We start from the raw sequence: 27638 nt of genomic DNA, 5'->3' as shown, positions 1-27638 counted from the left end.
TCCAGCAAAGAATTTACATAACTTTCGAACAAAGAATTTGCCTACCAGTTCTAAGGATTACTTATTATTGACTGACCTGCACATATGTTAGAAAGCTCAGGCTGCCTGGAATTGAGAAAGCCAGGTAGAAACACACCTTTAGAGAGTAAGAGTAGTCAGCAGGCACCTGGATAGCTCAGTCAGCTAGGTGTCTGACTCTGGATTTAAACTTGGGTCATGATCTCAGGCTCATGAAATTGAGCCCAATGTTGGGCTCTGCGCTGAATGTAGAGTCTGCTTAAGATTCTCTCTCCCTGGAGAGGAGAGGGAGTTGAGGGAAACTGGAGGGGAAGATGAACCATGAGAGACTGTGGACTCTGGAAAACAACCAGAGGGTTTTGAAGGGGCCGGGGGGTGGGAGGTTGGGGAACCAGGTGGTGGGTAATAGGGAGGGCACGTACTGCATGGAGCACTAGGTGTGGTGCAAAAACAATGAACACTGTTATGCTGAAAATAAACAAATAAAAATTAAAAAAAAAAAAAAGATTCTCTCTCCCCCCCGCCCCTCTCCCAAAACTCTCTCAAAAAAAAAAAAAAAGAAGAAAAGAAAAGAAAAAAGAATAAGAGTAGTTAGCAGTGTGGAAAAGTGTCTATACCAGCATGAAAACACTGGGAATCATACAAGAAATTAGTTCTTTTTTATCTGCTTGCTAACTGGCTTTCGTTCATTCATTTATTCAGACAGATCTAACTGGTAGTAGACGTACTCCCAATTTTGACCCCTAAAATCTATTCTCAATGTATCACTCTTCTGCTCAATATCCTTCCATCTCGTTCAAAGTAAAACTCTAATGCTTTACAGTGGTCTGTGAGGCTCCCCATTATCTGTCCTTCAAGACCATTCTTCCCTTTCAGCTCCCACCTCTCTGATCTTGTCTCCATCACTGGTGTCCTTATTCACTCCACTCTAGGCACCCTGGCTTCACGGTTGTTCTTCTTGACATTAGGCCAACCCTATCTGCATCTCAGGGTCTGAGCATTTGTTGCTTTCAGACTGAGAGAAATCCGCTCCAGCTATCAGAGCTCCCTGCCCTCTCACCTCTTTCGGGATCCTTCAGCAGATATATCAGAGACCTTCTCTGTCATCCTGTGCAAATAACAACACTCCTCCCCACCCACTGTCAGCACTTTCTCCCTCCCCATCGCTCTTTTCTTTAATTAACATGTTCCATGTTTTCAGTGTCCACTGTCTCTTCTCCCACTAGAATGTAAAATCCATGAGAACTGGGGCTTTGGGCATTTTCTTCATTCCTACCTCCTCAGCATCTAAAGCAGGACCTGGCAAAATTGCTGAATAAATTGAGTTGAATTACTGTCCTGACATTTACAGAATGATGGCTATGTGCCAGCCATTGTGCTAGACAGGGGTTATATCAGGGAAAATAAGACTTGTGCCTAAATATAAAAAGTCCTGTGTAAGACAGGTGTAGTTGTGTGCAAGGGGAGTTAAGAAGCTTTTGATAATAATCTCTTCAAATCCCAAGGAGTGGTATAGCAGTCTGCCAGTCACTTTGTGGGTCTGTGCCTATACAGGCTGGGTTCTTCATCCTGTTTCAGTTTCCCCAGCATACTCTAGCAGGTGTGTGGGCAGGTGTGTGCACCTGGGAGCCTGGTATCCATGACCTTGACATTCCAGTGCAGTGTTTGAGTCAAATTAATATTGTGTTTTCTTATGCCCTTCCAAATAAACCGAGTCTTTGACTTGAGATTACTGCATACACTGAGTCTGTTTTCAATTATATTGCCATAAGTAGTTGCAGTGTATATTGTGTATGGGTAGATGGGAGATTCAGTAGATTTCACTGAAATTATGAGATCTGAAATTTATGAACAGATCATGAGGTGACATCCTTCTAAATTTAATTTCAGCCCAGGCAGTGAATCATTTTAATTGTTCTTCCTTTGTTATTCACTTTCAAGGAAACTTCTCAAGTTCAAAAATTCTATCAGTGTGAGCGAGGGAGGGGGAGGATAAAGTCAAACACAGCCCCACATAGAGAAATGATACAGAAAAGCCACAGGGATATGCTTTTGCCTGTGATTCCTTCTCATCCTGCACCCAAAGCCTTCCCCATTTGCTTTCAGACCATACACTGTAAACACAATCTGCTACTTTGTTATATATTATGATATATAATCCATTCTAGCTACACTCTAAGTATTGACAACACCTATAGTAGGCATTTTGACACCTGAGTCTCAGTTGTCCATTGGCAGAGAAATCCTTGACTTTGGATGCTGGCTGGGAAACTCATTTCCACTTATTTGTTCCTATTTGAATAACACTGGTGTTAGGGATTAATTCTTTACTGCCCTGGAAAATGTGTGTGTGTCAGCTATATTCTATCCTTCCCTTACCATCACGTTTCAATTATTTATTCAAGTGTCTGTCTCCCCAATTAAACTGAAAGTTTAGGCAAAGACCTCTTTTGTCCTATTTCTCACTGCCCCTTCCAGGGCATTCCATAATACCCGGTTCATTGTATAGTTACCCTATATATAACTGTTCAATCTATGAATTTATTTTACATTTTATTGTACTAGGTTCTGTGTCATGTGCATTTGCCTTTTTAGAACCCAAGACACAGCACCTGCCCTATAAACAGTGGGTCAGATATGTGTAAGAAGTGATGAAATCGTTTCTTTTTTTAAAAAATCTGTAACTCTGTCCAAGGAACCTAGAAAAAAGAAAAAGTAAAGAAGGCTGAATAAAGAGAATATTAAGGAAGGTCTCCGAAAGGCCTGCCTTTCTTGAGCTGAGTCTTGAAACTGAAACGTTTGCTAGACCTAAGCCAGTGAAAGGGGATTATAAGTAAAGGAAGGGAGACCACGTCTACTCAGAGGTATATACACTTGAAAAGAAGACCATGGATTTAGTTATCGCAACAGTCCATAGAAGTCACATTTATGTCAGGGATGTACTTCTGATGACCTCACATATATCAAATTCACACCTTTCCTGACCAAAATTGGCCAGCATCTCTGTTGATTGGCTAATGGGGGCTGCCTGTGGCCAGGGGGAGAACCCAGTTTATGAGTCACTTAGCCACGTGACTTTGAAATTTTGCCATTTTTAAAAAAAGATTTTATTTATTTATTTGACAGAGAGAGAGATCACAAATAGGCAGAGAGGCAGGCAGAGAGAGAGGAGGAAGCAGGCTCCCTGCTGAGCAGAGAGCCCAATGCGGGGTTCGATCCCAGGACCCTGAGATCATGACCTGAGCGGAAGACAGAGGCTTAACCCACTGAGCCACCCAGGCGCCCCAAATTTTGCCATTCTTGACAAGTAGTTCGTTTGTTGGGATTCACATGATTTCAAATTTTATTCATGAGTTTGTGACTATCTCCATATTGCTGTATTTTAGATTTCTGCAATTCAGACTCACGTGAAAGGTAGCCTCATTTCAGCCTGATAGGAACAATCATTAATCAAGTATTTTCCTTTAGTGAGTATGGGTTGAAAATACTCATTTTTGTATGGAAATTTTCAGATCTGGAAATAGATACTGGATGAATTAATAAATCAGTAAAGTTCTGCAGGTGATAGCTGAGAGGCAATCAGAAATGTAATATAAATGAATAAACTCAGTACTTCTCATATCGGTTTATACTGACTACTTCCTTCAGCAGCCGCCCAACACTATAAGCCCTTTGAAGAAAGGGGCTGTTTTGCTTGTTTTTAAATGGCATCCCCACTCAAAACAAACAAAAATCACACAATTAGGAGTCAATAAACTTTTACTCACTTAATAAATGCCAGTCCCTCCCCTCACTGACTAGTTTTCAAAAGAGAAACTTTATTCCCCGCCTCCACCAAGATACCACTTAGATCTCACTTTGACAGAGAAGGAAGACTGCAGAGTTTGCACCCAACTGGGAGACTGTGGGGGCAAGTAGAGTTCCCTGTACTCAGATGTGAGCAGAGTTTACACCTAGGAACCCCAATTTCCCTAGAATGTACACTCCTGAACTTAAAGTGGTAGAAGTTATTGTTTTGGCTGTTGTGCACAGGACAGGAGGCTGGAGCTGGAGAACCCAGTTGCATTCTAGGATCTGGGCGCTGGGACAGCCCAGACACAAGCACTCTAGGAGGCAGATGCTAGGGAAGCTGCTGGGGCCACCGGATGCTCTCCAAGCCACGTGGGCTGTAATACCCACACACTGGGGATGCCACCTGCACCACAGAGGTCATACCCAGGCCTCCTGCACTGCAAGAGCCTGGTGCTAGAATATGCCCTAAGAATTGCAGGAGGCTGCCTAGCAAGCACCCTGGACCAAGAAGGATAAAGCTCTTCCTCCTGCAATGTCTTTTCAGCGCCCTCTACTGACAAAATTTAACATAGTGCCTATTGGCAAAGAAAAAGTCTCTGGAAAGGGCCCAATTATAATTTGCTCCGCACAGGCAATAAAGGGTGAATTGGAACGACTTTGACTTTATGTAGAAACTGACAGTGATTATAAATTTGATAGGAAAGTGCAAAGAACCCACAATAGCCAAAAAATTTTTGAAAAAGAACGAAGTGGGAGAATTCATACTACTTGATTTCAGTGTGATCCTGTGATTTCACTCCTACATTATTTACCAAGAGAAATGAGAGCCTACGTCCACACAAAGACTAGTAGAAACATATTCATCACAGCTTTATTTGTAATAGTTAAAAACTGGAAAAGATCCCAGTGTTCAACCAATGAGTGGATCAAAAAGAAAAAAGACTGGGTTATGACCATGCATTATACAGCAATAAAGTCATGAATTATTGATGTGTACATTAAACCTATGAATCTCAAAATAATTACAGAATGGAAGAAGCCAGATCCAAAAAAAAATCACACACTTTATGTTTCTGTTTACATGAAATTCTAGAATATGCCAATTAATATGAAGTGTCAGAAAACATATTAGCAATTGCTTAGGGATGGGGAGTGGAAGGACGGAGAACAGGAGAGAGGGGTCACCGAAACGCATCAGGCAACTTTCAGGGATGCTGGGTACATTCAGTAACTTGATTGCGTGATGGCTTCACAGTGGGTAAGATATCAAAAATTATGGAATTTTATACTGTAAATGAGTGCCATTTATTGTGTGTCATGTATGCCTCAATAAAGCCCTTTTCTAAAAAGGACTTGTTATGAAAAAGGATCATTTTTCCTTCCAAATTATCATCCTATTGTGCTAACTTGTATGACTGATTTTTACAGTTTCAGCCAAATAGACATAGGATAAAGATATAGCTAAATGGAAGCAAGAAGGTTACCTCTCGAGCACAGAAAAGAACATGCTCAAGGCATCAATCCTGTTACTGAGAACTGAAATAAGTTCCAGTGGTTGTGTGATGACATTGTGCCATTGATTTAATATCTGCAAATATGCTGCCGAAGATTCAGAAGTCGGAATAGATGATTCTGTTTGTGAGGTGAACATATAGACTTATCTAGAGAAAGACAAAGGCTGTATTTTTCTCCTGACAGTTCAAAAACACATTCAACAAATGGCCACTTTTTTGGATAAGTGTCAACACAAAGCTTGCATTCTCAGGTCTTAGAAATGATTTAGTAGTTGACAATGGAAATGTAAGAGCTTACCTACGGTCTCTTCTGCCATATAATAGTGTTACATAAATCATTTCTTGTTCACAACTGTCTTGATTCACAGCATATTGACCTGGGTTTCCTCTTTCTCGTTCCTCTCATATGTTTTGATATGCCAGATGTATTGTGAAGATTACTGGAGAAATGGTGCTGTCTTTTCCTGCTGGCATCACCAGACATTTTGCCAACAACCCATCGCCAGCTGCTCTGACTTTTCGGGTGATAAATTTCAGCAGGTTAGAACACGTCCTGCCAAATCCCCAACTTCTCTGCTGGTAAATATATTTTGCACAAATTTTTTAGAGATGTGCATAGCTTAGCGCTGGAAACGTACATGAGGGATATACTTTAGCAAGAATGCAGCATGGTAGAGAAATTACCACTACTCATATGTGTTTGTAGATTCATCCAGAATTTTGCCACCGTCAAAATCTTCATTGGGTGCTTGTGTACATATGTGTATATGTATTCTAATGGCCAACTATCCCAAGTGACTAAAGAGAGCCGTAGGGTAACAGAATCTGTATTAGTGACAGTTTATTCATGGCTCGTTTTACTGACCATCAGTAAACAAGGGATAAGGATGGTGGGAAATCAGCCCAGTAAAAGGAATGAAATCCATTTTTTGTAGTAGCATCTTTTAAAATCAAATGATATTTGAACCCTGAGCTATTCTTCACGTGAGCTTGAAAGTCTTTTTGTGAAATATGTAATTTATGGCAATGGTAATTGTTCTAGATGGGACTTTACATCTATTCAAAGAAGCTTACGTGAATTTGTTTGTATAAATACACTTTTTCACATTTTCTAACTACTAAATCTGAACATGATATCTTTATCACACCTACATACATGCAGATTCACCCAAACATACACACATATGAAGCTATTAAAAATGATCAGCTATTCAAGTCAATTATTGGCAATGACTGAGACAGGCGATGTCATTCTTGAGAACTTCCCCTCCATCATGAAGTCCTGATATTTTACTTAGAAATCTCTCTCTCAGGTGGCCATGTTTTTCTCTTTACTGTGACCACTCCGTCCATGTGGCTACTGTCATTTTCCCAGGCCACTGAAATTGCTTTCTTCCTTCCCTTCCTGCTCCCAATCTTGCCCCATGTCTACATATTTTACACAACAGCTGAATGACTTTTCCTGAGGTGAATCAGGTCATTGCCATGCATAATCCTCAGGTGCCTTCACATTGCGTTTGTACCGGAATGTGAACCTGTTACCATTGCCTTTGAAACCCTGAGTCATCTACCCCACCCCTGCTTCTCTGTTATCAGCTCCCACCATCCTGCCTCAGAATCCTTGTAGCTCCAGCCCGACCTCCCAGTCTTGAGAACAGGCAGAGTCCTTTCCCACGTCAGAAGCCTATGTGCTTGCTTCCTCTGCCTCCAATACTATTCCTGCCCCCTCTGCACCTGACTGTGACTCACCCTTCAGATCTCAGCTCTGCTTGGCCTCCCCTGATCATTCCACTGCCCTTTCCACCCCTAACCCCCATCCCCAAACTAAATATTTCCTCTTGTTGTTCTCTCTCAAGGTACCCCATTCTTCCCCCTCTTTGTCCCTTATTAGAATTAATAATTATATATCTATTTCTGTTTCTTCATTCATCCATCTGCCCCACTAGACTGTAAATTGCATGCAGGAATGGAACACAGCTCTTAGTTCACCATCACATACATCCTCGATATCTTCCACCGTGCTTGGCGTCCAGTAAAGACTTAACTAACATTTGTTAAATGAATGAACAAGTCAACAATGACTTAAAGAATTTAGTCAAGCAGGATACTTATTGTAGAAGTAACTGAAGGTTGGGGCACCTGGGTGGCTCAGTTGGTTAAGCCACTAACTCTTGATTTTTCAGTCAGGTCATGATCTCAGGGCTGTAAGGTGGAGAAGGCTCCCTGTGTGGAGCCTGCTTAGGATTCTCTCTCTCCCTCTGCCTCTCCGCCCCATGCCCCCTGCCAAATTCACGCATGCATGCACGCACACATACGTGCACTCTCTCTCTCAAAACAAAAACAAACAAACAAACAAACAAACAAAAAAAAGAAAATCAAAAAGGCAAAAAAAAAAAAAAGAAAAGAAAAGAAAAAAGAAAGGACTAGAGGTTGTTGGTATTTAGAACTGAAGGACCAACGTAGTCACTTTCTTCACTGAGTGAGACTTTTTCATTCCAGTGGTGACAAAACAGTCATAGATCTTTCAGGTGATTACCAAGATCCCCTCCCCCTCTTTGGTTGTTGTCGTGGTTTGACTAGAAAACTTGATTCCAGGTTTAAAACTATGGAAGGAAATGGTCACCCATTAAATGAAAAATAAATATAAAAAAATCAATATTAGAAATCAGCAACTTCTTTTTCAAGTTTCTCTCCCTGCTTTTGATGTGCACATTGAGCCAGTTAGGTTTTTTTCAAGTTTTTATTTAAATTCCAGTTAGTTAACATGGAGTGTAATATTAACTTCAGGTGTTGAATTTAGTGATTCAGCATTTAACATACAGCTCCAGTTGAGCCAGTAAATTTTATTTTTCAAGTTTCTTCTACCTGAAATTAGGGATTATGTGCCACCATCTCACTGGTATGTTAATAAGACGAATGTCACAGTTTCTGTTGCATTTTTAGGTAGGTATGTGGCAAAGATTTTAGGCCTATTTGCAAGAGTTTTATATTTATATAAACGTATCAGTCCTATGAATTGAGTTTAATCACACTCTGAGTGTGTTTTGTCTGACAAAACATTATACAGACACTTACATTATTATTTGCCAAGACAAAAAAAAAAAAACAGAATATCCTCATTAATTTGGACCTTATGAACTAAATATTTGATTATTTTGTCAGGGACGTAACTGGTAACCACAGCCATGGGGCCTGTGCGGGTTTGTTGGGCGGGACGGTTCTACCATCATCGCTGCCATCCTTAATTTTTAAAAGGCAACATATAAATAAATAAATGGCAACATAATCAAGTATTGTTCTTGATTGCAGTACAAGCCTTTTGACGTCTATCGCCTTAGACCCAGACCCATTTACATGTTCTAAAAGACTCCATTTTGGTTAACAGCTCAACACCTGAAGACATTTGGGTTTTCAATCCCTTGAGGGGGACCAAATTAAAGTTTACTTCTACTTTTCCTTCACAAAAGGATTTTGCTCATAAAGAATTCAGGAACAACTGCTAAACCTATCATGAGACTAAAGAATTTTCAAGACTTCTTGGCATTCAAAATTGTATCTCTAGCTAAGTGGCATCTCTATTTGATACAGGCTTTCTTGAATAATTATTAAAGCAAGTTCTGTGAGGAATTATCATGGGTATAGGGCTACGCTTAATTTGTTATTAAGTTTAGAAAATACATTAACTGAAAAAATAGTGTCATTGAAATTTTCCCAGCTATTCAGATCTACTTAGTACAAATTAATGACATGTTGCTGGATATTAATTCTGCACCTTTTTCGGTGCAGTGGGAAAGTGTGACCTGTAGTCTACTGTCCTGGGCTGGAATCCTGATTCTTACTCATTTACTGTGAATCTTAAGCAAATTACTTAATTTCACTGACTTTCTATTATTCTTATCTCCTGCCTCTGGGTAACTTGGATGCTTTTAGGTAATAAAAGTTTAGACAGCCCTCATCAGCATCCTGAACTCAGCCTGGCCAGGAGCAAAGTCTCAGGGGACAGGAGTCTCTTCTATCAGAGTTACAGAGTCATAGAGCTTTGCTTTGTCCTCAACTGCCTATATCAGGGCACAGTAGAAGTTCATGGGTCCTACTGAGACCTGGGCCACAAAACTAGTCCCTCCTAACAGATCAGTAACAGTTTTAAAGAAAGTCCTGATTTTTTTTTTTTTTTTTTTTTACTCACTATCTTAATTTGTTGACTTTTGGAGGTGGAATCATAGCAACTTATTTTTGACCTGCTTTCATCACTTTATTTATTTATTTGCGGGCAGGGGAGTAGAGGGATAGGGAGAGAGAAAGTCTTTTTAAAAAATTTTATTTACCGCGGCACCTGGGTGGCTCAGTGTGTTAAAGCCTCTGCCTTTGACTCAGGTCATGGTCTCAGGGTCCTGGGATCGAGCCCCGCATCGAGCCCCGCATCGAGCCCCGCATCGAGCCCCACATCGGGCTCTCGGCTCGGCATGGAGCCTGCTTCCCTCTCTCTCTCTGCCTGCCTCTCTGCCCACTTGTGATCTCTGTCAAAAAAAGAAATAAAATCTTTTTTAAAAATTTTATTTATTTATATTGAAGAGAAAGAGAGTGAGCAGGGAAGGGGCAGAGGAAGAGGAAGAGAATCTCAACTGAGGAAGCAGACACAGGGGAGAGACTCTACTCTGGGCATAGAGCAGGGATTCCATAGGGATGGAACCCACAACATTGGGATCATGACCTGAGTCAAATTCAAGAGTTGGAGGCTTAATCAACTGAGCCACCCAGGTGCCCCAAGAGAGAGAATCCTAAGCAGGCTCCACACTCAGCGTGGAGCCCAGCGCAGGACTCAGTCTCACAACACTGAGATCATGACCTGACCCAAAATCAAGAGTCAGTAGCTTAACCGACTGAGCTACCCAGGTGCCGCTGCCATCATCACTTTATGACTATCACCCTTCTGTCTTCTTACCCTTTAATTGTCATTCAGTAAGTGAGTTATATGTCAGATTACTGAATTCTTTGGGCCCTCAGTTTCCTCATTATGTGGGAAGTGAGCAGAGGCTTTTCACACTCGTGCCTAATTGCTTTTGTCATTGAGACAAGCGTTTTCAAGATGCATTGGGTAAGGCACGTGTGGACAGACATCTGAGCAAAACTAACAAATCCCTAGGAATACCAAACTCCTGAATTCATCAAGACTGCATTTCTCTGTTGTACCTACTGTAATCATTATCATTCACATTCCAGGATCATTTTATAAGTGCAGTGACTGTTTTAGGATTTAGATGTTCTTCCATGAAATACCATGGTAGTTTTAGTATCATTCTGTTCCCCTCAGTTGAAGATAAAGACTGTGATTACATTTGACCAAGAATTTAACTCAGTAATTTCTGAGAAACTACGATTCAAGTCAATTTAAATAAAAATTTTAAAAAATCAATGTACTCAGCTCCTTGATTGCATTAACTCACTAATTCAGAGGAAAACTGGTGACATAGAAAGGGCTATTAGGTTTGGATTAATAAATAATTCACTCTTTAAAGCAACCAATTATTATCAGGATTGGTTGATGCTCACTGAGATTCATAGCAATACAATTGTGCCTCCCTATGGGTATTAATCTATTAGCATAAAGCCCTTCAGAACTGCAATTGTAGTAAAACTGTACTACTGTTAATAATCTAATCTCTACCGACTGTCAAAGACGGATATAGAAATCAGGTGACAATTTGCTAAGATGCTTCTTTGGGTGTATATTTGTCACAAGATGCTACTCGATAATTTCCTTCTTTCCGACCAAATAGCGATAATACTCAAAATGATGCCAATACCAAGGAATTCTGGGTGAATATGCCAAATCTGATGACTCACCTAAAGAAAGTGTCGGAACAAAAACCGCAGGCTACATATTATAATGTGGACATGCTCAAATATCAGGTAAGCCTATTCACATGGTCCGGGTGTCTCTTCACATTATAAATATACATTCTAACATGTCTAACATCAAAGAAAAGTAAACAAAATAGCATTTCTCTTAATACAACGTAAAAGCTATAATTCTTAAGAAAATAAACTCAAAGGGCTACTTGGCGATGACAAAAATGAAGTTGCAGGAACTTTCAATAATTGAGATTATATATATATTGGTAAACTAGTTCCCTGTGGTGGTAATATACCCTCCCGGTTGGAAAACACAATATAAATATATTGTGGTAAGGAAACCACTAAAAGTAAATATCCATATCATGGTACATTTTACAAAAATGCAAATGACTGTCCTGTAAGAATAATATCGTCTAAGCTTTGGGAGTTATCAATAACACTGAACAAACATGATATCACAGAAATTCATCACCTGTATAATTAAAATATGATAAAAATGCATTTTTATCTAACTTTTATTTTCCCCCAAAAATTTAAACACATTTAGTGACTGCTTTACACTTCTGAGAAATGAAAAGGAGCAAGAAAAGCAAACTCCAATAAAACATTTCCCTGAAGAAGAAATTAAATTTTGAGGCCCATGGAAGGGTTCTTTATGCCCAAAGGGGTAAAAATAAAACTGTACTAGTTTTCTTTCACAAACGTTCATTACATACACCATGTCTACATTGTCACTACTGATTAAAAACATTTTTTTAACTCTTCAGTGCTGTGGGATTTTTTTGTTGTTGTTGTTGTTGTGTTTTAGTCTCCATATTTGTCATTAAGGGAATCTAAGAAGTAGACAGAATTCATCTGTTGCAACATGAGGTTGGTGTAAAATTAAACGTAGGCAAGAAACTGCATTCTGGAATTAAGTCAGCTTCCTACCGGCCACTGACTTTGGGCACTTAATCTCCCTGAACCTCTGTTTCCTCTCTGCAAGTAAGGATAATAAGGATTCCTACCTAGATATTTTATAGGTTGTTGTGAGGAGCTAATAGCCTAATATATTTCAAAGTATTTGTAGAATGTAAGCAGCCCTAGGCCTGCCGTTTTGTTTTAAAGTGAACTCTGAGGAATCCCTTTTGCTGTTGGTTAGTTGTGGTGGTGGTTTCCAACGATGGGAGGCATTGGGTGGGAAGCGCAACGAGCATTTTGTGGGATTGTCCTCAAATCTCAGCATGTTTAGTTTCTGGCCATCAGGAGCATCCCCCAGGGACTGGAACAATCAAAAACACAAAGCCCTGGGTAGAGGAGCTGCCCTGAAGTCAAGAACCCCCGCTGAGACAGAGTACAGAAACAGGCAGGGAGGGGTCAGTCGGCTCTGCTTTTGAGTTACCCTAAATAACGTGTTTCCAAAGCAAAGTTCATTTTGCAGAGGGTTGTGCTGCAAAAAATATTTGAAGTTTAAACACTTAGAATGGTTGTCTACCTAAAATTGTCATCAAAAGCCATGTCTATCATTTTATAAAAGGATTCCTATCCGGGCTTGTTTCTGCAGCAACCGCAGCTACCTTATGAGCTCAGCCTGCCCTCAGGCCCCTTCCCCATGATGCCCATGTGTGCAGGCATTGCCAGGCCTAGAGGGAGCTGTTTATAGTCTTTAAAATCAGCTAAACTCATAATCTGTGCATAAAAACATGTAGAATCACCCCCACGGCCCCTGTGGTGTGACTGTGCTAATAAAAGAAGACGCTCCTAAAGCCATTCATCATGACAGTGAACGGTCAAGAAATAATAACGTTACGAATTTTTCACTGTGGATCCAGAAATCAAGTTGGTATTACTGCCTTTAGGTAAGACAATATTGTTGATTCTGCAAACATGGCTTTTCCCTGGTCAAACTCACAGTGGATTCTGACTAGAACTGATGGGAGACAGTAGAATGCACCCCCTCCAGTTAGAGAATGTGGGTTCAAGTGCTCCCTTCGGCAGATCCCAAAGGAGTAATAATAACCTACTTCGTCTAACTCACTGGTGTGCTGTAAAAGGAAAGTATGATAAGAGTATTAACAGGTAATACGAATGAAAACGTTAGTGCTTTACACAGTGCTAGGCACGATGCTGTTTCACATAAAATATCTTCGATCTTCCCCACAAGCCTATGGATAGATATGATTGTTATAATTCCCATTTGGCAGCTGAAGAAATTACTGAGACTCAGAGAGGTTTAGTGACTGGCCCAAGATCACTCAGCTTGTAAGTGACAGTCAGAGCTCACATCCAAGACTGTCTAACTCCTTGGCCTCAGCTCCTAAGCAATGTGGCACCACCTCCTTCCCTGATACAAGTGCTTTGTAAACTCTAAAGTGCTATAGAGGGTTTGGGAACTGATTTTGTTTTTAATCTGTAACCATTTCCCTGAAGCACTCAGCTCTCTTTCCTAGGGCACCCTTCACGGTCTGTTTACTAAAAGCTCATTTATGAGCAGCACCAACCACACGATGACATTTGACCCCTCAGAACCTTCCTATGGAAGATCATCATAAATTACGGCTTTGTTTCAGATTAATGGTCAAGCCTTAAATATTCTCTTTGCTGTCGTTTGGCCAGGTGTCCGCCCAGGGCATTCAGTCCACACCTCTGAACCTGGCCGTGAACTGGCGGTGCGAGCCGGCCAGCACTGACCTGCGCATAGATTACAAATACAATACAGACGCCATGACAACGGCCGTAGCCCTCAACAACGTGCAGTTCCTGGTCCCCATAGATGGGGGAGTAACCAAGCTCCAGGCCGTGCTCCCACCCGCAGTCTGGTAAGGAGCCCAAGTCCCCTCCCTCTTCCCCAAATGGGCAAAGGGCTCATAGCCTTCACAGCGTTTGTGTTTCCTGCAGGAGGATATCACAGCAGACCTCTGTGTCAGGGTTCAGGGCAGGAAACTGAAACCATTCTGTTATTTTAAGCAGAGAAGGATTTAACACAGGGATTTAGATGCTCACACGACAGTGGAAGCGTGAGAGAAATGAGCTTTAGGCTGGATCTCCAAGAACGTTTCCCAGAACTCTGCAGAACTCACTCGCCAGGGAAGCTGCTCCCTCTGCCACAACCAAGAAGCAGATAAACCCGAAAGCTGCCCATGGAGCCACTGAATTCAAGAACTCACCACGGCCACGTTGATCCAAGGACGAGAAAGCTCCTACAAGCACTGCCTTCACTGCTTCTCAAACCCACACACCTGGAGACGGGACTTCATGGAGCACTTTGTGAGAAGATCCTCACATCTCACGTACGCTGCTGGCCACCAGGAAAGAGCCACGAATGTGGCAGGAGAAGGGTCTCTTCTGCCCTTCTAGCCTCCAAATCTCAAGCAGTGTTTGTGATTGGCGGACCCTAACCTGCATCTAGGACCCTAACTGCAGGGGCGTCTGAGCAATGTAGGGTTTTGTTTTGTAGCCTCTGGACTATTAAAAAGGCACCACTAGAGAAGGTACGGGAACACCTATTGAAGAGACACTGAGAGTAGATATTAAAAAGAACTTGTTCTCTTAGAAAAAGTATTCTAGTTTTTCCATGTGATTGTCAGAAGAAAAATATAGAACATTTTTAAAAAGTCAGCCATATGACAGTGAAAACTTAAGCTACCTGAATTAATTGATTAAGACTTATCATCTAGGATAAGCAGGTGCAAAAAATTTAACTGCATTGTCCTCTATATGTTTTCCTATGTTGTGGCTAGTTACAATAAGGAACAGAAAAAAGAGAGCATTTATGTGAATGGATGAGTGGATAGATAGACCAATCGATTGATTGATTGATCGATAGATAATGCTTAAATTGTAGTTAACATTGTCAAGACCCTTTTTTAAAATTATCACTATCTAGAAAAAATATGGCATCCATTAAATGAAAACATTTGCACATGCAAAAGCCTTTTACCTATTTTATTTTTAGGAATGCTGAACAGCAAAGAATACTATGGAAGATTCCTGATATTTCTCAGAAGTCAGAAAATGGAGGTAATGCAATCACAGGCTTACTTTTTTTAATATACAAAGCTGAAGTAACTTTCAGGTATTAGAAAACTATTAAAATGCACAGCTTAGAAGCAAGCGAAGTAGTTCACTTTGCTTTGGTATATACTTATTTCAACTAACAAAAAGCAAATAATTCCTCAGTGAATCCTCTACTTACCCTTTTCTGCCCACCCCACGTCAAACAGAACATATTTCAGAGAAGAGCTTTGAATGAGACATGTTTTCATTTTGCGTCTGATCTCTACTCCCTGGTAGTTGAGGGATTTCTCACTTTCCTCTAACTAGGAAAATACATTGCCTTCCAAATATGCTCCCAAATTTAAGTACTATTTGGTTGAATTATAATTTCATCAGTGTTCAAAAAAGGTTCCTCATGATATTTCATAATAAATTTTATTCATCACCATTTTATCACTGAAACATATACATATACTATTTTCTGATAAGTTAGATTGTATATGTTAACTTTTGAATATAATTTCTAAAACTATATCCAGCATGTTGTGTTGACTCTTATCTTGTAATGATACATAGCTTTTTGTAATGATTAATACTTTTTTTGTAGGGGTGGGTTCTTTATTGGCGAGATTTCAGTTATCTGAAGGTCCAAGCAAACCCTCCCCACTGGTTGTGCAGTTCACAAGTGAAGGAAGCACCCTTTCTGGATGTGACATTGAACTTGTTGGAGCAGGGTATCGGTTCTCACTCATCAAGAAAAGGTTTGCTGCAGGTAAGTGGGCATCCTGCGAGTTTTCATTTGCAAAAATAGTGTCACCTTAGCTACCTCTCAAGAAGGAATAGTGTCTGATTTGCTCATCTTCTTTCTTTTCCAGTTCCCCACTTCCAATCCCCATTTCTCATCTCATTAGAAAGAAAACCGATTGTAGAATGAAGTAAAAATGGGATAATAACCTGGAAATCAGAATTAGGAAGGCTGTGGTTACTTATCTGGCTCTGTTTCTTATATGGGAATGACCAGTTATTCCCATTATATACATTATATACACATATATACACTGAGGTTAATTAAATGGAGTAAATCCTACTGTTTTTATGTTGACAAAATAAATGCTATGTGCCTCTGAATTTACCTCTTTTTTTTTAAAAAGATTTTATTTATTTATTTGTCAGAGAGAGAGAGCACGAGCACAGGCAGACAGAGTGGCAGGCAGAGACAGAGGGAGAAGCAGGCTCCCCGCCGAGCAAGGAGCCCAATGTGGGACTCGATCCCAGGTCCCTGGGATCATGACCTGAGCCGAAGGCAGCCGCTTAACCAACTGAGCCACCCAGGCATCCCTGAATTTACCTCTTAACTGAAGGCTTTTTTTCCTCCAATAAGACTTTATAGAGTTTATATTTGTCAGGCATAGCTGAAATCTGAGAGGGTCCATCTTTCACTTTAAAATAAGCAACCTTAGGGGCTCCTGGGTGGCTCAGTGGGTTAAGCCTCTGTCTTCGGTTCAGGTCATGATCTCAGGGTCCTGGGTTTGAGTCCCTCATCAGGCTCTCTGCTCAGCGGGGAGTCTGTCCTGCCCTCCATCTGTCTGCCTCTCTGCCTACTTGTGATCTCTCAGTCAAATACATAAATAAAATCTTTAAAAAAATAAATAAAATAAGCAGCCTTAAAGAATCTGATATAAAGTATCAGAAATGGTTGCCTATAAGCTGAATATGACCATGAGACAGGTTTTTGGCACACACGATAGTTTGTTGGTGAAGGATAATCAACCAATACTAGGGTGATTATACTTATCAGTGATTTGTTGGGATAACTCCTGGTTTTAATGCCTCCTGTACTCATGTAATTATTAGTTATAACCCCTCCATTCTCAAAAATGTCCCAGGTTATACAGTTATTCTTCCCATAACAAGTTGGATTCCCACATCCAGAAACAAATCTCCCAACCTATCCTAAAAACCCAAACCTCTGCAAATGGTTCATATGTGGAAATGTGAAAAGGCAACTAGCTGGTCTGAGAAATTGAAGACTTAAGAAATTGTATGTATTTTATACTAGCATCACACCCACAAGATGCAGTGTTTGGCTTCTAGGAGTAGGACAGGTGGAATGAAAATGTTGCCCATATCATAAACCCATTATGGAACTAGCAGGTAACCTGTTGATATGTCGCTTTGTTTTGCAGGAAAATACTTGGCAGATAACTAATAAAATCTTATGGAAGGATTTGGAGGATTCACATAATGGAGAACTGTTGTATGAGAAACAGGTTTTAATTTTGGTTTGATGGAAACAAACCAAAATCTGCACTTGGGATAAATCTGCTGGAAATGTCCATGACTTTCAGCTATGATTTCCCTCACAAAATACCATGATGACCAATCTTACAGTATTTACTTCTAGGTGTAATATTGTTAATGGTTTTAAAATGTAATTATTGTATTTGTAAATTGTACTCATTCCAGTAAGGCAGTTAGACACTTGAGTTTTAGCATTTTACCATTCCTGAAATGGATGTAATTTAAACTGTGGTATGTAAATTTAATAGTAGTACTGTTGAATGGCACAATGCTTACAGAGGTAGATTGCATTTTGTCAATATATAAAATTTAAATATAATATTGATAGCTGTCATAAAGGGGGTGCCACATACAAAGAAAATTAAGTGGAACCAGAAAAAAAAAAAAACCTTCCTTTTCTTCGATCCTCAGTATGTTTTACTCTAGTGCTAAGTAAAAATTCTATCTTCAAATATTTAGTGGGTTAAATTCAGAAACTATTTCAGAAAAAAAAATTCTAAAGTTACAGCATACTCAAGAAGAGCATTAATTACCACTTTTTAAAAAGCTTTTTTTTCAAACTGCAAATTTCATAAAAATGCAAACTGTGTAAACAGGGCCTCTTATTTTTATAACTTGTGTAAAAAGGGAAAGCAATTGATATTTAAAGTTTAAGTATATGAAATTATAATCAAGAGTAAAGAAGATGTTGAAGTCTTAACTACTTTCCCCTCTCTCTACAGTTTAACAAATGTGGAGATTGCTGAATAATATCAGACTAAAGCCAACATTGTGATTTTAAAATTTCAAGACTTTCCATAGTTGAACCAGTGAACAACTTTTGCACAATTACTCTAAACAGAGTCTCTCCCATCTAACATGGGGAATGGTACCACGTATCTTTCTCTTTACCTGTGGGAATCACAACATTAAAACTAAAACTCAGAGAAAAAAAAATTAGTCCCCTGTTTAAGTCCAGAAGGAAAATTTTAATCATCTTCATTTATATCATTTGAGAAGGAAAAAAAAGCTTTAAAAATGAAATCCTATCCACATTATCATGCAATAAATTTCCTTTTGGATAAGATTCATCATATGTAACTATATATCTTTGCCATTCTCGGGGAGTCAGAAAGAGAGTTATGCAGAAATTTATGTCATGATTTCATTGCAGCGAGGTATCATTGAAACAGTCTGGCCTCACAGTGTGAGGATTCAGAACGGAGAAGCACTTCTTCTGGGGCAGGTCTCAGCTGTAAACTCTTCCTCCTGCACTATCTGAAAACACAAAACTTTCTTTAAGTCATAGACCAACCGATTCTTATTCTAAGTTATATTATTAAATAACTGGAATTATTAAGCTGTTGTATTCCTCATTAGTTGCTAAATTTTATTTTACGTTCATGTATATTTAACAAAGAATCGTTAGTCCCTTTAAATTTTAGATCAAATTAAATTTTTTAAGTCTTACTTTTAAAATAAGATCGTGATGGGCAATTGTTTATAGTGGAAATTTTTAAATTAACATTTGTACTTCTCAATCAGTGCTTGCTGCCCAGAGAATGTTCGAAATGATCTGTTTTACCTCAGAAGAATTCCTACTATTCAGACACTCAGTTGGCTCCCCAGACAGTCTGGTGTGGAAGTTTTTTGGATAAATTATTAATATACTCATTTTAAGTAAAGATATTCAATTTGATTTTGAAACCAAAATAGGAAATGCAAACTTTTAAATCCCATAAAACATGGGGAAACAACAAAGACTGAAACCAATGGAGAGTAAGCAGCAGAAAATTGAGAATTATCCAGCATATGAATATAAAAATGCATTTTTAAGTAATCAATTCATAAGGAAAACGTATTGAATATTAACACAAACATATTAAAAATGTGTAAATATTACTGGTTCTTATGTCTTGCTCTTTATATTTTATTTTATATAGTTCTAGAGTGAATTAGTAATTAAATACAAGGGTTTTTTTCAAAGAATAATTTTGTTGATACTGTAAGAATATAATTTAAAACATAGATTACAATAATCTCTAACATTATTCAAACATTTCCAGGAACTAAATTTGACCCTATGAAGATCTCTGATGATCCCTTGACTGGTCTTTGTGAAACAGAATGGAGGCCATTGGCTTCATAATTATTAAACTTTCAATAACCAGAAACTCAATAAAGAAGATATCCCTTCTTCCTTCCAAAAAATAGGTCAAATAATAACACAATAAACTCATATCAGGGCTTTAGATTTTGGTACGTTTTTTGTGTTTTTTTTTTAATCTTGTAGTTTACAATCTCCTCTTATACCCATATCCATAGTACTGTATAGTAAGAATCCCTATTAGGAAAAAAGATCCTAGATAACTCAAGAGTCTCTACTACATTAAAAAAAAAAAAAAAACCCAACGTGAATTCAGGTTCATTATCAATTCCTAAAACAGAACAAAATGGGCAAGTACATATTAATATTTTCAACACCAGGGGTTCAGATAGAAAGAGTTTTCATTGACCAGAACACCACTTCTTGAGATTCATTATTTTAAAAGTTTCTGTTCTAACAAGATAGAAAGTATGAATGGTATTGCTTTATTTTGACAACATGGAAAGTATGTTTTTCTTTTTAAATAAATTCCATATTTTCTTGATATTTTTAAAAATAAATTCTTGTTAAGAATTAGTCTGAATTTTACCATAGTTGGAATTTATAATTCCTAGGAATTAAATTTTTACTAATTTTTAAAGCTCTGTTCTTTTCTACACCTACAGACAAAGGGAAAATTCACTGTATGGTATTTGGGAGTCTGTTTCACCTATAAAGAAAGGATATCCACATTTCAAATGGTTTTGAGTGAATAGAGATGCTTTATTTTTGTTTTTACATATTTTCACTCTATCTGCAATCCTGAGAGGCAATCCTGACACATATTTTCATTTCTAAATCTTCCTGTCAAAGAAGCCTGGTGACTATCGCTAATTGCTGCGGTGTGACATTGGACAAATCACTGATTTCTTAGTTTCTCATCCTTAGAACAAGGGATTGGGACTGACAGTGTTTTTCAAGTTTTTCTTAACAACAGGCCTTTTTTCTCCTAAAATTACATATGGAATCCCATTAGGTAAAACAGCATAAAGCAATGGTGTAGTTCCTGCCATGCTTTAGACCTGGGGTCCCCACCACAACCCCAGCACGATTTGAACACCGTCATAACATACCAACGATCTATAAAATTTCTCTCACCTCTGAAGTTCCATGATTCTACAAGATCACATAGATCCACTGTGGCGGCTTCATAAGAAAACATGTGCAATCACATAAATTGACTGATAGATAATAAAAATTTACATTTACTTGACTGCCTACCATATACCAGTCACTACAGATATTTAATCCTCATAACAACCCCAAAGTTGTAAGCCCTCTTTGTAATTCCTGTTTTATGAACGATGACATTGAGGCTTAAAGTAATTAATTTTCCTAAAGCCCCACAGCAGCAGGAAGTAATCCAGTTATCTTAACTGCAGAGAGGGCCCCTTGCTGTTCATTCTGGGAAATAAACTCTTCTGTTTCATTTTACTAAACGTATATCATTTGAATCCCAAGGTTAACGGTACTATGAAAAATTAGTATCAAAATAAGGGTAATTCCAATAGCAAAATTGTTGGAAAAGGGTACGTTTCTCAGAGTATGACTTGTGGATCACTTGTATTAACATTCATTTAAAAGGGCAATGATTTTGGCTCACTTACCATTATCCCAGAGCCTAGACAATAGCAAGAATCAAGAAGTTTATATTGAATGAATAAATCTCTAGGGATGAGGTTTAGGAATATGTATTTTGACAAGCACCCAAAATCTGGGAATCCCTGCCCTAATAGATCTCTGTGGTCCTTCTTGGTTATGACATTATATCGATTATATTAAATTATAAGTTGACTCTCATTTTTCTAGTGAATTTATTTTTTCACTCAATCCATTTAACTTTCTCCAATCAAAAAAATAAATAAAAAACTAAAAAAGATTCAAGGCTTTTTCTAGGAAAATCCCTATCTTTTCCTTAGAGTTTTCCTGTCTATCTAGTCTCAAGGTGGCCTGAAATACGTTCTCTCATTTTCACATTTCTTCCTTTTCATCAATGTCTTAAAAGACCTAGAGAAGCAGTAGGCAGATTACAAGCTGCCACTCACTGCAAATACAAAGTCTTAATAAATGTCTCCTTCTTTGCAAGAGACACTCAGGTAGACATGTAGATTCTGAGCTGACCATATTTATCTCATAGGCCTTTGAACTGAATGCTTTATAAGCGTGGACCAGCGTCATTTTTTTTTTTAAGATTTTATTTATTTATTTGACAGAGAGAAATCACAAGTAGGCAGAGAGGCAGGCAGAGAGAGAGGAGGAAGCAGGCTCCCCGCCAAGCAGAGAGCCCGATGTGGGACTCGATTCCAGGACCCTGCACCATCATTTTTGTTTTTCCTTTTTTTTTTTTTTTAAATAATCCCAGCTCTCCGTTAAATTTGAATGACACAGTAAAATATGTAGATATCTACAATAAGATGCGTTTGTTGAGTTCTGCTTTTTTTTTTTTAAGCTTTCTTTTTCCTTAAGATTATGCATTCAGCAAAATTCCATTCAGTCTAAGGGTACTCATTTCACTACATGGTTTTCTGACCAGCAATTTTTTTTTTAACAGAAGCTAAATTTTTTATGATATTAAATAGAGGATGATCTCTAAATATCCCTTTAAAAGTTAATATAAGTAAGAATGATGTTTCCTTGAAGTAAGTCAAATTAAGTTTCTGATATGAATGAACAAGTCGATCTGTGCTAATTGATTGAAGTGTTCTGATGATGCACATTTTACTGTGTGCATTTCTGTTATGAGGCTTTATTGGATTTTCCTGCTTCATTTGGGTTTGGTAATTTTTTATCCATTTGGCAAATAGCATTTAAATGTGAGTCCCTCACTCATGAATTAAACATGCCTGCCATTACATTACTTTTTGTGCATGAAATGTGTGGAGGGAAGATGAAGTAGAAATCCAGTATTTAAATCTCCAAATATTAAAAACAATAACAACAGAAAACCCACTTGCTTTTCTACGGGTCATTGCTTTGATGTTCTGTCATCTTCTGTAGGCTAGAGTTGCAATTTTAATATCTAATTCAAATTGAAAAATTCTTCTTGATGGAAAGTCAAATTTTAGGGTCTTTTGAGTTAACTGTGGTCAGATTTCTTGATTTCCCCGCATGTTTAATATTTGATCTCTATCCTAAATGAGTATTCTTGTGAGACAAGTCACCTCCTTATTGACATTCACCATAAGTATAATCATTTATTCTCTAGATATAACTTCTAAAGTTATTTTTCCTTTGATTTATAGTATTTTTTTGACTTATAGTATTTTTGATTGCTTCCTTCTATCCCTAGGGTAGTAGGTTGCTTATTCTAAATACACCTATAACCTTGTAAGAAAAGATGTTTCAATGAGAAGCAAATATATTTTTATGTGTCCCTTAATGCCTAAAAGAAAATAAGGAAGAGATACTTCTGCATTCACCTATATTCCAGTATTTTCCAAATCATGTCCAGGTCTACTGTTTCTCACAAATGTTCACTGTGTCCTGAGAATCTGTGGTCCTATGCTATAGTCCCCACTCCTCAGACATTTGATAATAAAGGGAAGTGTTTTAATGAAGCTTAAGAAAATTACTAAATTACAAAAACATATTTTTTTCTTAAACACACCTTGAGGAAACTTTAGAAAAGTTTTTTTGTAACACCAGCTTACATATCCTTCAAGAACCACAAATAATAAAATCAGGAATGTTTTGAAAGGATGTTTCTGGGTTTTTGTTTAACTTTAAGAAGAATTCCTGTGACTTCGAATGAGTATCATTTTAAATTTCATTAGTATATCTTAGTGAATTTAACTTTATCCCCTAAAATATTCAAAACAAAATAACAATGTTGTTTTAATGTTTTAATTTTCTAAGTATTATTTTTAAGGTCTGCTCCTATAACCAGCACATCAGGCTACCATCTGTTGCAAACAATCCAAATACTTTACAGCAAGAAATTAACACAAGTGAACGATATTTGGTAATATTTTATTAAGTGGTTTTAAGAAATTGAATCATGATAAATGAACACTGACTGCATTTTTACATAAACTTGTTAGAAATTATATGAAAAACTTTTTAAATGAGAGGGATATATTATTTAGCAAAGATTTTGCAGAACCCTACACTCTATTAATGAACATTTCACAGTTCTTTTTTGTTATGCCTTATTTTGCAAATCAATTGTTTTTACACAAAATCAGCAAAATTCCTTTTAAAAAATTCCTGGACAAACTGATTCAGAATATAGCTGGATCACTTTACATTTCTTTAAATATAGCTCAATTTTTAATTCATTCAAAGTTTGTGAATTGGCTTGATAGATGATTAAGACATTTATCATTTTTAAATATTCCATTGAATGAGATCATGCAAGTGTTAATTCTATCTCCTTTGTTCAGTTGTATGTTACTTCATTGACATTTTCTCTCCTTTTCTGACAAAATAAATGCTTAGTGTTGTTCATACATGCATCATTACTTCAAACTATTTTAATAATACACCAAATGACTACCACTGGGACCACTGTCCCAAGATCCAAAGCCAGATTTTTTTCTTTTCCTTGCAAGAGATGATAGGATGATAATTTTTATAACTGTATTGGCTTTGCAGTTCAGTATTGAATGCTTGCTTTGTTAAATGGAAGTGCATGAAAGAGATTGGCTCCTGTCTGGTCTGTCTCTCTGTTTCTCTCTCAGTCTAAGAGAGTTGGAAAATTGCTCCTGAATATATTTTCTTAAAAAAGCCAAGTGTTGGTACATGTATGATGATACGCTAATCTTAACTCTGAGCAGAGCTTCACTATAGGCCAAGCAGTCCTTTGTAGAGCTGGCTTTTTTTTAACTGTTTGGATATTATTGGATTTCAATGTACGAATACTTTTTTTTTCAATTTTTCACTTTGTGTAGGAAAAAAACTCTATGAATGAAATGATCAAGTTTTAATTTTTATGCCTATTAAGTAGCATCCTTTTTTTTTCTTACTCTAAAAATCAGAAAAACTAGGAGGAGAATCTCAGAGAAATTTTGCTGTGTTTCTAGAGGTAATAAAATTTCGTCAGTTGTCTTTCTTAAGAAAAATGCTTATTAGTGTATACTTTAATTTGAGTTGGTGGTAGCCTTTATTCCTTTATTCAGAACTCCCCCATGATCTTTATAGTGACAGTAAACTGAAATTCCTCATCACCTTGTATGGAGTATATAATTTCACAGAATTCCTTGAGCGTAACATATTTATAAAAGATATTGTGGGTTAAAATGCTCAAGTATATTTTTTAGAATCTAGTTAAAATGTCGCTGCTTGGCTCTTTTTCCTACATGTGTAATTCGACAGAGAGTACTTTTATTCTCATAACCGTTACTGCTTTGTCTATGATGAAAGCTTTACCGCTTCTGTGCTGTGATCAAGAAAAAAACCAGCAAAAGAAGCAGGGGTTCACTGCAGCAAAGCTCGCTGTTGAGCAATGGTGACATGAATGTGTAGTATTGATTTATTGACAATAATCATGAGAACATTTTAAATTACTTGCCTTATGAGTTAGAAAATGTGTGGATATCATTTTGTTGTAAATAATGATTTTTACAAATGATTTTTCCTTCATAATTTTCCCAATCACCCATTTCACAAAATCCTGAATATGCAATGATTTATCATGACACATTACTGCAACTAGGGTCCCCGTTTCAGAACAAACTTTAATTATACATGAGATCAAGATGAAATACCTAAAATAAGTTGTTATTAAAATGTGATTTTTTTTTTCTGGAAAATAAATGAAAAATGTAAAAATAAACTGAGTTGTGAATCTCTTTTATCACCAGTCTCTTGAAATTTGACACATATTTCTGGAAAATTTCACTGTCCGTTTATGGAGAGCAAAGCACACAAAAAGGTTGGGCACAGAGCAAGGGTTTTAGAGTTGGACAGATCCCAGTTCGGTGATCTAACTATAGACTTGGGCATGTTACTCTTCGATTCTCCATCCTTATCTTTAAGAAAATGGAGTTACTATCCTTTGTCCTAGGGTCAATGAAGAGAAGAAATGAAATCATCTTTATCAATCATCTAATGGTTCCTACCTAATAGGAAGTAGATATTCAATATATGGTCCTTTCCTGTTCTTACTTTTCTATGAATCGGGATTGGGATGGGGCCAGAACACTTCAGTGCCCTTTCTCCAACTCTGTTCTAACTCCTACGGGCTCTGTTGTTGTCCCAGTGTATTGTTCTAGTCAGCTAATGCTAACTGCACTGAGCGCCCTTCAAGGGACAGGTGCCAAGCCAGCGACTTAGGGGCACTGTTTTATTTCTAACTCCAGTAATCAACTACATAAGCGTCCCTTTAAAGGTTTGGATTTGTTTGCTTTGGGCTGGGGGAGGGGCCCTGGGTTGATTATTAAGGAGGAAGGGCCTATTAGATATCTCGGGTAGGTCCTCGGTGCCAAACAGCCTCCATTTCAAAGCTTCTTAAACTTCAAGAGGCTGGTAAGAGAGGTGTTAAAGAAAGTGATAGAGCCCGTTTGTAATGCTCATGAGATAAGCCCGTACACAGCAGGTATCCTTTAAGGCCCTGGGCGTATTATTTAATATCAAAGAATCTCAATTTTCTCTACTTGTAAAGGAAGAACAACCCTTCCAGACAGAGTTGTTGGGACAACTAAATAAAACGAAAACTGTGTGCCAGTATTTGGTAAATATAAGCTGTCGGTAACTACCCCTAGGATCAAGCTTCTGCACCACGGAGCAGGGTGGGGGGGGAGTAGTGTCTGGGGTCTGGGAAAGGGAAGGGGAGCTCTGCTTTCTCTCTGTACGTCGGATTTCGTGTCCCAGGAAACCGCAGTACTTCCCACTCCTGCCCCTGACATTTAGGGAAAAGGAACAGGATGAGGGCTCACCGGGCTGTGCCTTGAGTTCCCGAAGGCCTTCTCACCGAACGATGACCGGTTCCCCTCAGCTCCAGGCCACCCCAGGGCACAATCAGGCCCAGGGCGGCGCCCTCTGGGTGGTCACGTTGAGATCCTGACATCCTTAGGGCGGCTCAGAGGACCAAGCAGCTACTGTGTCTCCAGGGGTAGGGGGGTGGGGGGATCTGTTTGAGGAGGTCACCCTGGAGACCAGGCGCAGAGCACAAGGGGAGTGCGCGGGCGGCCGCAGGCAGAGGGAAACCCTGGAGGACCGAGGCTCCTTCTGAGCCGCCGGCTCCCGCAGTGAGCAAGCGGGAGGTCTAGGGGGCCCCCAGCGGAGCCCGGTGTCTGTCCCAGCGCTGCTGTAGGTAAGTGAGCCGTCTCCGCAGCGCCGCGGGGTGCGAGCCGAGAAGAGAAAGACGCCGCAAGTTCCAGGGTTGCAGGGGGCTGAGGAGGGAGGGCCCTGTGGTAAGAAATGGCCTGTCTGCCTGGGCCATGAACTCCCTGACCCCCACCCAAACAAATAGACCTCCCCCAACAAATAGAAACAGTGGCCCCAAATTTGGGAACTGCAAGATGACTCCTGGCCTTTGGTAGTGACCCCCACCCCCCACCACCACTCCCACCACCACCGACTTCCTGTAGGGCTGAGCTTTAGGTTGATGCCAGGTGCAGAGCTGGCCAGCTTGGTCCGCTCCTGGAGCAGCGTGAGTCCTGAGTGGTCCCTTGAGGCCAGACACACTGGGTGACCCCTCCCCTGGGGACCTCTAGTTTCCAGCTCTGACCTGCTGCGCAGCTTTGGAAACCAGGGAGCAGACCAAGGTCTATCCGTGTCACTTTGGATCAGAACCTGAATGACCCACTTAATCAGGCAGAATGTGTCCTACCACACTCATGTGGACACTCACACTCATTATGCATAAACATACACTCAAGCACACACACACACACACACACACACTCTCTCTCACATTCATAGATCCTAATATACTCAAAAGCATACACACCAAGAAGCACACATACGTTCAGGACACAGACATATCACACACAAAGGCTCACACACAGACACACACAGAGGCACACACCCATTTGGGTGCACAGATAATCATTCATACACACAGGTGCACACACGGGTACACAGAGGCACACCCTTATTTCCATGTACACAGACGC

General features: G+C 38.9%; 1 protein-coding gene across 19 annotated transcripts in view; it reads left to right on the top strand.

Annotated features, from left to right (window-relative positions):
- SGIP1 (SH3GL interacting endocytic adaptor 1) overlaps window positions 1-25366 on the top strand; it is a 217763-nt gene extending 192397 nt beyond the window's left edge. For 18 of the 19 annotated variants that reach the window (XM_046003690.1, XM_046003802.1, XM_046003689.1 and 15 more), the window contains 6 exons: window positions 5748-5903; window positions 11102-11234; window positions 13776-13978; window positions 15115-15179; window positions 15763-15927; window positions 17342-25366. In XM_046003690.1, the coding sequence (XP_045859646.1) occupies window positions 5748-5903; window positions 11102-11234; window positions 13776-13978; window positions 15115-15179; window positions 15763-15927; window positions 17342-17364 (745 nt within the window). In that variant the 3' untranslated portion in view covers window positions 17365-25366. The remainder of the gene's footprint in view (window positions 1-5747; window positions 5904-11101; window positions 11235-13775; window positions 13979-15114; window positions 15180-15762; window positions 15928-17341) is intronic. The other variant, XM_046003709.1, reaches the window with a different exon arrangement.
- The last annotated feature ends 2272 nt before the right edge of the window (window positions 25367-27638 follow it).

The sequence above is a fragment of the Meles meles genome, chromosome 1, assembly GCF_922984935.1.
Source record: "Meles meles chromosome 1, mMelMel3.1 paternal haplotype, whole genome shotgun sequence".
In the NCBI taxonomy this organism is placed as follows: domain Eukaryota; kingdom Metazoa; phylum Chordata; class Mammalia; order Carnivora; family Mustelidae; genus Meles; species Meles meles.
Note: the sequence above shows the minus strand (reverse complement) of the source record. Positions and strands in the feature narration are given on the sequence as shown.